The sequence below is a fragment of the Anser anser genome (genome assembly GCF_964211835.1).
Source record: "Anser anser genome assembly, chromosome: 1".
In the NCBI taxonomy this organism is placed as follows: domain Eukaryota; kingdom Metazoa; phylum Chordata; class Aves; order Anseriformes; family Anatidae; genus Anser; species Anser anser.
In genome coordinates, this window is record NC_139720.1 from 180,807,061 (window position 1) to 180,820,826 (window position 13,766).

Here is a 13,766-nt window from a genome sequence, read left to right on the forward strand (position 1 = left end):
TCCTCTTTTTATAGTACATGTGCTTAATGTATATGCTTAAGGCAGAAGAAACAGATGAAATACTGCATTAGAGAATATGTTAAGACCGGCTGACTTTAAGAGAAAAACAAAAGGAGCAAACTACCAAGGACAATCATAAAGCCTTCTTCAAAGACACACTACACTGAACTTTGCATCCAGTTACCAGGAATTGCTTGACAACAGTCACGTCAACACCACCACAAAATATAATTTTCACCAAGGCTCCCGTGCCTGATGGAGCAGCCCATATGATGCTAAACAGCATGAAAGCTGCCAGATCAGAGGGCTACGAGACTCCAAACCCCAGCAAGGAGACACCTGCCCTATAGGTATCTGTACTGTGCAGTGCACAGGCTAATGATAATCAACAGCCCTAGCGTTAGACCTCAGTCATTCGATATGCTTTGCACCCATATGTACGAATCTTGCTTGCAGGTTTGGGGTTCTGGCTTTCTATTTTTATGAGCAACAGTATCTTACCAGTTTGCAGCTCAGACACAAAAGTGAATTACCGGGTCTTAACATTATACACTGCCTGAGTCATCCTAGCTTTCTTAACATGACAGACCGAAAATAAACTGCTTTTAGCAGAAAATGTTTACCACCGAAAATCTATGTTCATGGGTTTTGTCCTGTACTTGCCACAGGCTAGGAGTGCACTTAATTACCACAGTTCAGCTGATGTCTGGAAGCTTATTAAACTAGGATAACTCACTTCTGTATCTGGTCCCTCTGTTTAGCAAAAGCTTTCATTAAAACAACATTTTTTGCTATAGTTGAAGCCTAAGGATAAAACAAAGAGTTAAATCCTGGAGATGTGAACTTGCACTGGGAATGAGTGAGAAGGAAAACGGCAGCAAAGAAGGGCCTGGGAGAAGGTTTGACTGAGAAACAAGCAGTAAAGCAACAGCCCTGCACTCAAATCTCAACTCTCAGAAGCTGCTAGAGAACTTCCTGAAGTTAAAATCAGGTCCAAAGAGTAAAACCAAAACTCAGAACTGAATTTCCCAGCTAAGACTCAGCGGCTTGCTTTGGGCTTGGTGTGTGATAGCACCGCAGGAAGAATGGCAGGTCCACAAGGGGAGATTTAAATTGGACATTATGAAGAATTTCTTCATGGAGAGGGTGGTCAAGCATTGGAACAGGCTGCTCAGGGAAGTGGTGGAGTGCCAGTCCCTGGGGGTATTTAAGAGATGTATGGACATGGCACTAAGGGACGTGATTTAGTGATGGGATTCAGTAGGTTGATAATTGGACTTGGGGATCTTGAAGGTCTTTTCCAACCCAAATAAACAGAAAATAGAACACTAGACCCAACAAACTCCATGAAGTCCCTGCTGTCAGACACATTTGTATTTATGCTGTTCCCAAATAGTTCATTTGCCTTAGCGCAGCACAGTGCCAGGGATGCGGTGAGTGTGCCAGAGTCAGCTGGAGCACCTGGAAATCAGCAGCACAGAGCATCTATATTGAGACAGGCCAGGCACCGGGCTTGGCAGCATCAGTGCTGAGCTGAGCTAAGCCTCACAGAGGCATCTGCGTGCCGTGAGTTGTGCTTGCCAGCATACCTGGAGAGCTGAGCAGGTCAGCCTACCACATGAAGACTAAGACCTAAACTAGTGGCTTGTTTTCACCTCCGCTTCTACCACTTTCTTTCTAACAATATGCTTCCTCCTCCACTCCCCCTCTACCATAATACTGGTGTCCTTTCATTCCCTGCCAATGTGCTATTTTTCTTAACCATAGCTCCTCATCAAGTTATGCATCAAGAGAACAACTTCCTAGGAAATCAAGATCTTCCTAGGAAGTCTTCTAATGCAGAGTTAGGACACACACACACCTTATGAAGAACACAGCAGTCCCCAAATCTTACTGCATAGCTATCTTCCTATGTAGACTCAGTCACTGAATGCTTAACTGGAGATAAGGCTGGCTACTGATAACACCAAAGCCAGGCACCTCTGAATCACCCCACCGTGCTGCAAAGATTAGTACATCACCCTGAAAGATACAGAGCTGGGAGATTTTGTCCTGTGCAGCAAATACAGCGGTCAACTCTAAACAAATTGTCTGTAATTCAGATTACACATACACCAGTACCACCAGTGGACAAAGGAAGCATTTAGAGAAGAAGCCTCCTCCAGTTTAATAGACCATTTTGGAGTTATTAAAAAGAAGAAATTTCAGATTGTGAAACAAAATAATTTTCCTAAGAACTGCTAAGTACACTCTATCAGCAAAAGATTAAGAGATGCTACAACACTATAGATTTTCTTTTTAGTTCAGGATGAAGATTGGAAAAGGAAGGAAAGAAAGCCCTGATGGATTTGGCTCCTGCAGTCAAAGAATAACATTTCTCAAGTCAAGCGTTCTAGTAACTGCTCTCCTTTCACTCTGGACAATAAAGGACTATTACCAGCTGTGTGACAATATATCTTCACATTTTATTACTTTGAATTTGATTTTTTTTTTAAATGTATTTTACCAGAACCAATATAATTCTTGTGTGGTTTAAAGACACCATGGACAGGCTGCCGTTGCTGAATGGGGGCAGGGACTATCACAACTTTTTTCTTTTTCAGACACTAGCAATAGTTCAGCTTCTAATTTCCCCACTTTCCTCCACCTTTTCTTCTGTACAGACTTTTGTTTCTGAATAGATATGAACAGGGGCAATTTGGGAATTCACTTTCTACAAGTTAATTTCATGGCACTTAGCAGACAAAGTGAAGTAACTTAAATGCAAGCTTATTATTATAAGCAGTTTCAAGCACTTGTCATCCTGGTGTTTTTTCTCCATAGCCTGAAACCACATCTTGTACAGAACTGGAGGGGGGCGATGTGTGAAGTTTCATTTCAATTTTGCATTTGAACAAGTATTTTTTGTAACTTAATTAGAACCACTTTATAATCACTTCACAGCCTCAACATATCGTATAAGAGCTTTTCCAAAGCAAGAGACAAATTACCATCTAATACCAGTTGCCCAACTTGCGCTTTTCTGGGAAAGAGTAAACTTTGATTTGGCTGGTGGGTGAGGCTTTAACATATCACATCTCACATGTATTTCACATGTCCTGTCTACCTGAACCATCACCTGATCCCACACTAAGATGCTGCCAAGGTGTTTTCCCACTTCTAATTGCTCCGAAGCACAGGCTGAGACTTTGCATGGAAACAACATACACACACCCTACTCACACACAGGCTTCAACAGAGGCTCAGACTCCTGCTCTGTTGGCATCAAGACCAAATCTTGGCTGTTTCTGGAAAATGGCGAGCAGCACACTGACTGGAATAGAGCCACATCTTGGCACAGAGGCATCCTTCTTGGGCCCCTCATGTTTCCTCTGCTACACATACACCAGAAAGCCTCCTAACTAATGCTTGCCTGTGGATTTTTTAATTCTGCAGACACCCTTCGACATTACCTGACAAACTTCTCTGTTCAACCCTTTGTTAACCCTGAGCCTGAAAACCTGGACTACTCTGAGGGTGTGCTAGCATTTTAGTTTGAAGCATCATGTTCAAAGGGACCGAGAGCCAAAAGGCTGAGTTAGCTTTGCCACTACTGAAAGGATATTTTAATATGAGAGCTGGCTTGAAACATAACTTGAAATAACAGAACAAATATTTATCAACAAATGTTATAGTTTTTGGTTTAAGAACAGAAGACTCCTCTTGTCTGCTTCAGCATTTCAGATACTTTCTACCACTTTCACTTGGTTTAGTTAAAGAAATCCCCATTTAAGTGGCTTCAACTCATAGAGTCATTGAATAATCCAGGTTGGAAAGCACCGTCAAGATCCTCAAGTCCAACCATCTGCCTGACCCACCAAGTCCTATCACTCAATGTGTCCCTTAGTGCTATATCCATACAACTTTTAAATACCTCCAAGGATGGAGACTTCACCACTTCCCTGGGCAGCCTATTCCAATGCTTGATCACCCTCTCCATGAAGAAATTCTTCCTGATGCCCAGTTTAAACTTCCACTGGCACAAATTGAGACCATTTCCTTATGTCCTATCACTTGTCACCTGAGACCTGAGCAAAGAGACCGACATTCTCCTTGCTGCAACCACTTTTCAGGTAGATGTAGAGAGTGATGATGTCTTCCTTCAGACTCTTTTTTCCAGAGTAAAAAGCCCCCAATTTCCTCAGCTGCTCCTCATAACTCGTGTTTCTAGTCTCTTCACCAGCTTTGGTGCTTTTCTTCCCAAGGGCAGTGAGGAAACCCCAATCTTGTTCACTTCTTTGAGTGTTTGTTTCCCACTCATATTACATGGTTCCTCTTTGACCCAGCCTCTCGTTCATTCCTCTTTCTCATTAACTTCATAATACTGTAGACTTTAATTTGTATACTCCTGGTTTAGGAGTGAATTCACTGTTACAGCTTTATGAAGATGTGCAGAGAGAATCTTTCATATCACATAGTGAAAAATATTGTGTGCAGCCCTTGTAGTAGATGTGTACCAGTTTTCCCTCTGCAAGCATCATATAAACATGAAACAGGACTTTTAATTATTCTTCCCCAAAAGTTTACCTGGTTTTACAGAGATTCCGTCATCTGGCCAAAATCTATGTAGATATATTTACTCCTGCTGTAAATTTTGCAGGGAACTCAGGCGAACCAACTGATTAAGTATTTACTTAACTTTAACCAGCGGGTTGTACCCCAGACCAAGCCTTGGGCAAAGACAGCTACATCCATGGGAAAAGTCTACTGCCCATCCCCAAGAGAAAAATAAAATTCCACACATGGCAAGTACCCGGGCTGCCTTCACTGTACTGTGGATATATGCCAGTGTGCAGGAAGGCAAGGCAGAGGGTCCTTCATGTTTGGAAGTGGCATGAAATAAACATAGAATAACTTGAGAATGGCTGTTTGCTTTCCTGAAGGTGAGTTGTTAAAGTGCTCGAGGATTTCCAAGCAGCCCAGCTCTTAATAGTCCATGTATTATTACTGCCTAGTAGATAGTCATTCACGGGTTACAGTGGCAAGCTGCTGATTGCTGCTCATGACCAGCAGTCTGCCGCCTCTTGCACAGCCTGGCTCCTCCTTCTTCAAGGAAAGGAAACTGAAACAGCCTCTAGATAGTGAAACCAGTTTCCATCAGCTGCACTATGAAAGATGGGGGAGAAAAAGCAAGTCAAGCAAACTCAGTGCACAATAATAACAAAATTACATGCACTGTTACTAACAGCTCAGAAAAAGAAAAAAAAAAGATTTGGGGAAAAAAACTGTTAACAATTAGTTTTGGTCAGCTAAGCACATGGGTACAAAATACACACATGCTACTGACAATTTATATTTTGCACTATTTTTGCATGTTAGAGCTTATAAGGTATCTAAGCTTGTCACTAGAAAACCAGAGGCGGACAGGGCATAGATCCCAGTAAAACTTAAAATGAAATTTGGGGCTGAAGCTTTGGTTTTACTTCTGTCAGTATGAAGTTGTTAGAAGCTGTTCCATGTCCTGGATTGCATTCAGATCAGTGCTGGAACGCAGCCGACATCCGTCTCTGCAGCCAAAAGAAGTATTTTTAGACTTTCCAGGATGAAATATTAGGAGAGAGAAAACAGGGAGGTAGGACCGGATTTGAAATTCTGGTTAGAAAACGATGCCAAGAAGCAGATGCCATGTACAGCAATACCAAATGCACAGAACTGGCTGCTGCTATCACACGTAGCACTGATGCTGTCCACACACATCGCATACAAGCAGCCCCAGGCGTGAGCCACACTGTCACAAAACCTGTCAGCACACCTCAGGTGCCATTTAGGAAGCCTTGCTGGTGGGTAGGCTTCTCTGAGTGCAGGAGGACATGCTGCTTCTGTGCCCGATCCCTTTCACGGGATCTCTGTAAAGTATTTCTACATTTACAGGTCCATACCTTGAGTAAAATGATCTCATCTAGTAAATCTCACCTAGGCTCCTTTCTACTTACTGCTGCTCTTGCTGCTGATGGTAGGCTGATGCTTGGTGCCTTTGCTCCTCTCCAGATGTCATCAGCTGCTGGGGTTTTCCAGCCGCCTCTGGTTGATTGTTGTAACCCTGAGAGGAAAATGGGGTACAGTAGGCAGCAGCCATCCTGTACCTGCTGCCTCCCCTCCATCCTCCAACCCCAGACATCCTTGTCAGGAAGGAGGACTGCAGCTAAGGCTAGGGAAAAGCCCAACACTGACTTCTTTCAATTAAGTTTCAATTCCCTGTAAGACCCACCCCCAGCTGGACTTGCAGCCATAGGACATTCAAATCCACAAACTCCTTTCTGTTTCATCCTCCAGCTGAAGCTCGATTTGATCTTCTGAACCACAGCATTGAGTAAGACCAGAGGTGGAGTCATCAGCTGGCAGCAATGCTGATTTTTGCTAATAAAACATACAAGTAACACTTTGTGCAATCTTTGAATAGACTGATAAGCAAGGGGAGGTCTGGCTGAAAGCCATATTTCTGATGATTTTTTACCCCAGCACTTCAAATTTCCCAACGAGGGAGGGGAAGGATGCTGTTTTTTTTTTTAATTGTTATTATTATTATTATTATTAATTGGATTAATTTTTTGAGGAGTGTACATAGAAAGATGAAAGTGAAACTAATAGCTAACTAATAATAGTTAGCTAATCCTAATAATAGCTAATCCTAAGGTGATGGTCATACAAAATTCCAGCTCTGACTTTCAGTTCTGCTCAGTCAGATTTTTTTTTATTTTTTTTTTACTTTAATCTTCCTAATTCTAGCTCGTGAAAAAAGAACAAATAAATGATCCTTTTAAGCAAAAACACAGATCCTCTCAGTGAACACACCTGACCAGTGGTACTGTATCAATCAGATGAGGTACTGTGAAATCCGGAGGGCTGGTGAAAACTAGGAACCAACTTAATATCCATAGTACAATAAAGATGTTGGGCAGTTCCTAACCCACGAAAAGCATACTAATAATGCAACTTTATGCAACAGAGCTAAGGAAATCCAGCTCCACCCTGGGAAAGAGTGTCTCCTCTGCCACGTCTTCAGGAGCTGCTAAAAGAGCAAAGGGCCTCACAAGGGGCCTTGGAGTAGTTGTGTGGGCTTACTCTTTTCTGGTCTCTCCAGAGAACACAGATATTTTGGCCTGGATAGTGATCAATCTCGCCTCAGAAATCTGATGTCAGGCACTGGAAAACTTGAGTCATCCCCTAGTAGTCCAGAAGGGGGTTCAGGTAGGTCAGGAGGCTTGAGCCTTGCTGTCCTGCTTCATATGGGCTGCCAGTTACAGCGGGGAAGATCTCTTAACACAGGTTCCCCTTCATCTTCACACTGATTTCTTTATGTACAAGGTGCTGGCAAATGAAAGGAAGCATCAGGTTTAGTCCATTATGTAGGACTGCGGAGTCCTACGTGAAGTGCAGAGCAAGTGTTTGGAAAGTCATGTCTGAGGACAGCAAAGATTTGTGGCTCAGCTGGGCCTACAGGCATTCTACTTGGTAAAAATCCAGCTCCAACATCTGTATTCTTCTTAACCCATGCACATTTATGTTTAAACAACCCAAATTTAATTACCAAAATCGATTATAATGAATGCACCTACTGCTGCTGTATCTTCTATCCCACATTGTTATGTAAAATTCAGATCTAATAACTGTTTCCTGCTGAAACTTGTAAAGTTTTGGCTGCAAACAGTAACTGTAGAACCTATACAGGTTACATCTATATTGCTCAAAAAGAGAGGGATGTAAAATGAACCCAAGCACTAGAAACTCAATCACTCATGTTGCTTCAACAGTAGTTTATTTCTTCGTTCTGTTTTGGACAATCCGAACTATCTCTCTCCAGGACATGTCCAGGCTTAGCTTGGAGGATGGCTCATACCAACACAACTCCCAGAAAGTCAGTATAGATATGACTGCACCAGGTTTAGTTTCTTCCTCCCCACTAACACCATCTCTGCATATCAAATGCATCCAGCCTCTTTGTTATACTCCACAGTATGTCATTCACCCCTTCATGCTACTAAAACACAGCACTTAATGGGCTACAACACTTCCCTCAAACTTTTTCAGACACATTGAGATGAAATATCCCCTGAAATAATGTTTTGGGGTCACAGCAGTATCACCTGGGGCTCTCAGGACACTTGTATCTAAGTACTATATAGTATGGACGTGTACTGCCTCCACTAGGCTCCTTCTAATTTCTTCTGGCCTAGTGGAGGTTAGTCTTAGGTAGCCTAGATATGATCAAGTCTGTGATATCTGGATTTAAGATGAGGTATCAGTTTCTGGACCTATTTTATTCAGCATTATAGATGCTAAATAAATGCTAAAGAGTCTGTGCTTCCTAAATTTCACAATACTGATGCATTCAGCCTCCTAAAACATAATCTCCTGCCAAATCTCAACCCTTCCCAAATACTCTATAAGAATTTTAACATAGTACTTAAATTTTTCTAGACTCATCAAATATTGGCTACTGTTTGTATTTATAGTTGTCTTACATCCCTAACTGTGTCAGATGCTGTGGTGTATTGGCCCTTTCTAGCAGACAAGCACCCACACAGCTGGCCCCACTTCCTCCCTGACAGTCGAACAGGGGAGAAAACAGGAAAAAGAGTGACAAAACTCATCTGTTAAAATAAAGACAGGGAAACCACTTGCCAGCTATTGTTGCAGGCAAAACAGACTTGACTTGGGGAATTTAACCTAATTTGTTGCCAATTAGCATAAATATTTCATTACTGATGTGAGTGCTGGGAAATCAAAAAAAAGACAAACATTTAAGGACTTTGGGAAAACAGTTTTCCTCCAACTTGTCCAGGCTCAATTTCACTTCATAGTCCTCTCATTCCCCACCACTTTAGCCAGTCTCATAAAGCTTGACAGCATATGGCTTATACCAGAGCCAAGCACACTTGGCCTGATTACACTTAATTAACAAAGAAGGGCAAAAAGAGCATTTTTTTTCTTGTTTTTCCTTTTAGCTTTTAACATGAACTGCTAAACATATAACATAGATGTGTCTTGCTGGTAAATAGGAGTAAGCCGTGCTATTAGACTTCCCAGAGATTTGACTCTTCACTTCAAAAAAAAAAAAATTAAAAAAAAATAAAAAAAGGATTACCAAAATGAGAACCTGGTAGGCAGGAGGAGAATAGAGAATAACTCTAAGCTTCCTAACAGTTACCATGCTTAAAAAACATCTTGTGTGGTTCTGTTGTTGTTGTTGTTGCTGTTGTTTTTATGTCTGTAAATGTAAAGCTCTGTTTCCTCCAGCTATTAACATTTTTTTCTCTATTTTGCAGGAGAAAAGTCCTCAGTAGAAAATGATCTTTCTTTTAAATTGAGAAATTCCTTCGGTGGAGATGTAAAACATTAAAAATCACCACATTCCTTCCCTCAGCTGTTTTTACCATGAAATTGCAATAATATAGCTAAATAATTTCTGGAGAGGAACATTCTATATTGAACTTTTATTTCCATCTCAGCAGCACCATGAACTCTTCCAAAAGTGAAAAATATCAGAGATCCTTTCTCTCTATAAAGGATACTTTCAATCCTCATCAGCCCTTTTCTGGGGAATGTCAGAAAGGATAAAACTTTCTTCTATAAAAGAAATAGTATTAAAAAGGAAAAACAAAATAAGTATTTAAAACAATGCCAGGGCCCCTACCTCTCCTCCCCTGAAAACACCTACGTATTCTTCATTATTTCATTGTTGGTATCTGGATTTAAAGTTTTCACACTTTTATTTATTTATTTTTTCTACAACCACGTACGCTTTTCATTAAAAGCTAAGATCTACATTTAATCCGAAGACTACAAGCCTAAAACTGAAGAAAAGCAAATGACTTTTGAGAAAGACAGACAGGACAGGCTAGGTTTCCTACAGCCCCACTCTCTCATTTTTTCTCAGGAGTCAGCAAATGGTATCAGAAGACCTGAACTGCTGGAGAGCTGCTTTTCTGTTGCTGTCAGCTAAAATACTTAGCCCTACATCTGTTTGCGACGCTCAAAGGTTCACATACGCAGTTTTTTCCTTGGATGTTTTGGCTAATTAGGTAAGACACACTACACTACACTACTACTACATGTAATTGATCCTTGGGAACATCTCTCTATATTTTAGGGGAATGCCAAATATACACAGAAATATACCTATAATTAGCATTGCATATAGAGTCTTTATATACTGTGATGGCAAATTGGAAATTGAATTTTTAAAGATGCATTTATTTTACTTTACCAAGGTTTCTTCTGGCTGACTGCTCTAGCTTGTTGTCCAATTAGTCATGAATGGAAAACCTTAAAACCAGAAAACACAGTAACATTCAGTTCTGCTTTTAAAATACTTGATCTGAAACATGCTTACGGCAAGCAAAATATCTGAGCTCACTTGTAGACCAAAACCACAAAACATTAATATGAATGAATGCTGTAGTAAGACTTTGGTTTTGGGATGCAGTCAGCTCTGTGCACTTCACTTAACACGCTCTGTTAGGAGCGAGACTGTTACGTGGCGCCGACAGTGCATTCTGCAAGGTTTATAGCACTAATTGTTACAGCTCAGGATGCTGAAGAAGAGAAATTTCACTGATCCCTGGAGAGGTAGCCCCAGAAGGTCGGCAAAATGTTACATTTGGCCAAGATTTATTCTTGTTTGGATTTAGAACTGGAATTTGTCAGACTCCGCAGAAAGAATGTCATTAGCTTTGACAAGTGTGTGTGTGTGTATCTGTGCTGGGTAATCTATTTAGGAGATGTAAAATGCTGCACACACTTCCCATTTTATTGCGAAAAGCTGAAATTGACAGTACCTGTCAAAAACAATCATCTTCCACTCTCTGAAAGAAAATTGACCCTTGCTTTCTCTGCACTATCCTCCAGCACTAGAGCAGGTCCACCTCTCCCTTATCTAATACCACTTTAGTAAAAGGAAGAGCAGATTGAAAATATAATTGAGCTGATGTCCAGAACTTGCTATATTGAGGTCCTGAAGTAGTGCCTGAAAATTATTGCTACACAATAGGTGTAGGTTATTCTTATGCCTGGAGAGTGCTATGCATATCTATATGACTATATAAACAATAGTAAATAATAAAGCAGGGTTATTTCAAAGGTCTGATGTTATAAAAAGTATCAGGACTACAAATGAGTGCTTTATGCCATCAAAAATACCTGTCTGTAATAAATCTGTTGGGAAAGACAATTACCAGATCAACTGTTAAACTACACAAACAAATGGTATTAGAAACAAAGGACTCTTACAGCTAGCGCTCCAGCATTGCGTCCAGAAGGAAAAGTCCTTGGGAGGTCTGGCAACATTAACATAATATTTTTAAAATTCATGAATATATCTTTTTCTTAACAGTTTTTTAAAGTGGAGACTGACTTCTGCATAAATTATTTTAACACTCTTACTCGCAAAAGGTACCTGAGCCTCTTGCTGTATATACATACCATCTTCTCCACCATGTCTTCAAGGAATAATTGTACTCTTGTAATTCCTGAAGGCCATGATTAGTTCCAGCGTGGGATTTCATATAATATATTTCCCTGCGGTATCTAGTCAACCAAAGGCATCATACAGTTATTATGGTACCTAGAAAGAACATTACATTCTTTATTGTTTAATGTTTCAGAATATGTTACTTAAAGAAATTAGGAGAAGCCCACAGCCCATGCCTCGTTTTGCTTTTATCGTATATTGTGGTAATTAAAGAAACATACAAATGCTTTTAGGAGCAAGGAACCCTTCCAACCTCTAATCCTGGTGCAGTGCCTGGAAAGATTCTTTCTTTATTCATTTGTATGCACATGACAGTTCAGCAAGGCTCCAGTACTGACTCTACCAATTTTATATGATACGCCTTATGATTTTCTTGATAACTCGTAATTATACTCCCTTCTCTGCATGACCTCAGAAACTTTAATCTTCAGCGTGAAGCTTCAGTCCCTGCCATTCTCATGTCACTGGTCAGCTGCTGCATTTGCAGGCACTTTGTCAACTCTCAGTAGTAAAGAGTAAATCCAAAGTCCTTGTTATCAGTTTCACAAGCTTTAATCTGGTTTCTGTTTCTCCTTCCTTCCCGACAGAGATTCTTGCCAACATTGATCCTGACTGCAACGCGGAATGCTGTAACACAGACTGTTTAGGAAAGTCATTTACAGGAAAAATATGCAGACAATTAACTTAAATGGCATAACAAATATGGACAACATTGCTACACATTAATAGTGAAAAAATGCTGGAGCGTTATCAGTGCTTAGGATTACATTAAAATAGTAATGGACAGATTGTCTCTACCAGTACCATCCTGTGCACAGCACAGCACGCAGCTGTGCCATGCTGTGAGGAGCGCAGGGAGACAACCATAACCAAAGAGCCTGCAGCTTTCATTCCTCCCCTCTTTGCTTCCAAGGGAAATGACCTAGTGTCTTTCACTCCCAGCAAAGGATTGATTTTCCTTGTGTTGATTGACTGGTTAGCTCTGCTTAATCTACATTCTTCTGGAGTCTAACTCTTCAGAATGTGCTAATAGTAGCATAGCTGGTGATATGAGGAAGGCATTCAGAGCAACATTTTCCGTCTCAGAGCTTGACCAGCCGTATTTGGATGGACTATAACGTGTCTCCATGTCTTTAAAGGCCAAGTTCTGCTACCCTTTCAATGGCATAAGATGTTACTGGAGTTCAGTGATGATAATATCCCTGCAGAGGTGATCAAGGAGCTGACAAGGGGAGATGCTCTGCTGGATCTAACACTTAAAAAAAAGGGAAGAACTGGCCAGGGGTATGGAGGTTGAGGGCAGCCTTGGCTGCAGTGATACTGAGACATTAATTAGGGCAAATAGCAGGATCACAACCCTGGACTTGAAGAAAGCAGACTTTAGACTGTTCAGGGATCTTAGAGATCTGCTTGGAAGGATCCCATGGGATATAGTACTGAAGAGGAGTCCAAGAGAGCTGTTTGATTCTTAAAGAACACCTTCTACAAGCTTAAGAGCAGTCCATGCCAACATGCAGAAGTCAGGCCAGGGCAGCAGGAGGCCTGCATGGATGAACAACCTGCTCCAGACTCAACTCAAATATAAAAAAGTGTGCAAGTGGTGGAAGCAGTGGTAGGCAACCCATGAGGAATACAGAACCAATGCTCAAACAGACAAGAGGTCCTTTGCAACCAAAACAATTCTCTGATTCTATGACAGTGCCTTGGGTCACCACATCTGTAGGGCTGTTCCAAGAATTTTCCACTTGCCATTTACACTAAATATTTGATGTAGCAGTTTTTTACATGGTAAATATCTTCTTTGCTCTGCTATCTTCAGCCAAAGGTCTGCATCACCACGACTAGCTGTAGTAGCCTCTTCCCTAAATTATCATAGGTGCACTAAATACTAAGAGAAAAAAAACAAAACAAAACAACCTAGCAGAAATACATTGTTTAATATACCGCACTACTACAGTATATCACTTCAAGTATAATGTTAAATTTTTCACAAGTAGATGTTTCACTAGGCAGCTCAGATTATTACATATTAAGTACAACATCCTTGTATTGTGGTCAGATGTTGACCAAATGTCTTTGTCGACAGCTATTTCCCAGCGCTGCTGGTCCTTGATGTGCTACCAACAACCAGAAAACTAATAACATATTTTTGAAGTTACAGGTAAGATGTGTTGTTGCTTGGCTTCCCTTTCCAAACTTACTCCCTTGCTTTTGATTTTTGATGTTATTAACTTTCGTTGGTAATACATTCATCATT

At 40.8% G+C, this 13,766-nt stretch overlaps 1 protein-coding gene across 3 annotated transcripts in view; it reads right to left on the bottom strand.

Annotated features, from left to right (window-relative positions):
* EPSTI1 (epithelial stromal interaction 1) overlaps positions 1–6,303 on the bottom strand; it is a 50,340-nt gene extending 44,037 nt beyond the window's left edge. The window contains exon 1 of one of the 3 annotated variants that reach the window (XM_083833574.1): positions 5,973–6,303. In XM_083833574.1, the coding sequence (XP_083689700.1) occupies positions 5,973–6,157 (185 nt within the window). In that variant the 5' untranslated portion in view covers positions 6,158–6,303. Of the gene's footprint in view, positions 1–5,952 lie in introns of all 3 variants that reach the window. The other 2 variants (XM_083833572.1, XM_083833573.1) reach the window with 2 other exon arrangements.
* Between the last annotated feature and the right edge of the window lie 7,463 nt (positions 6,304–13,766).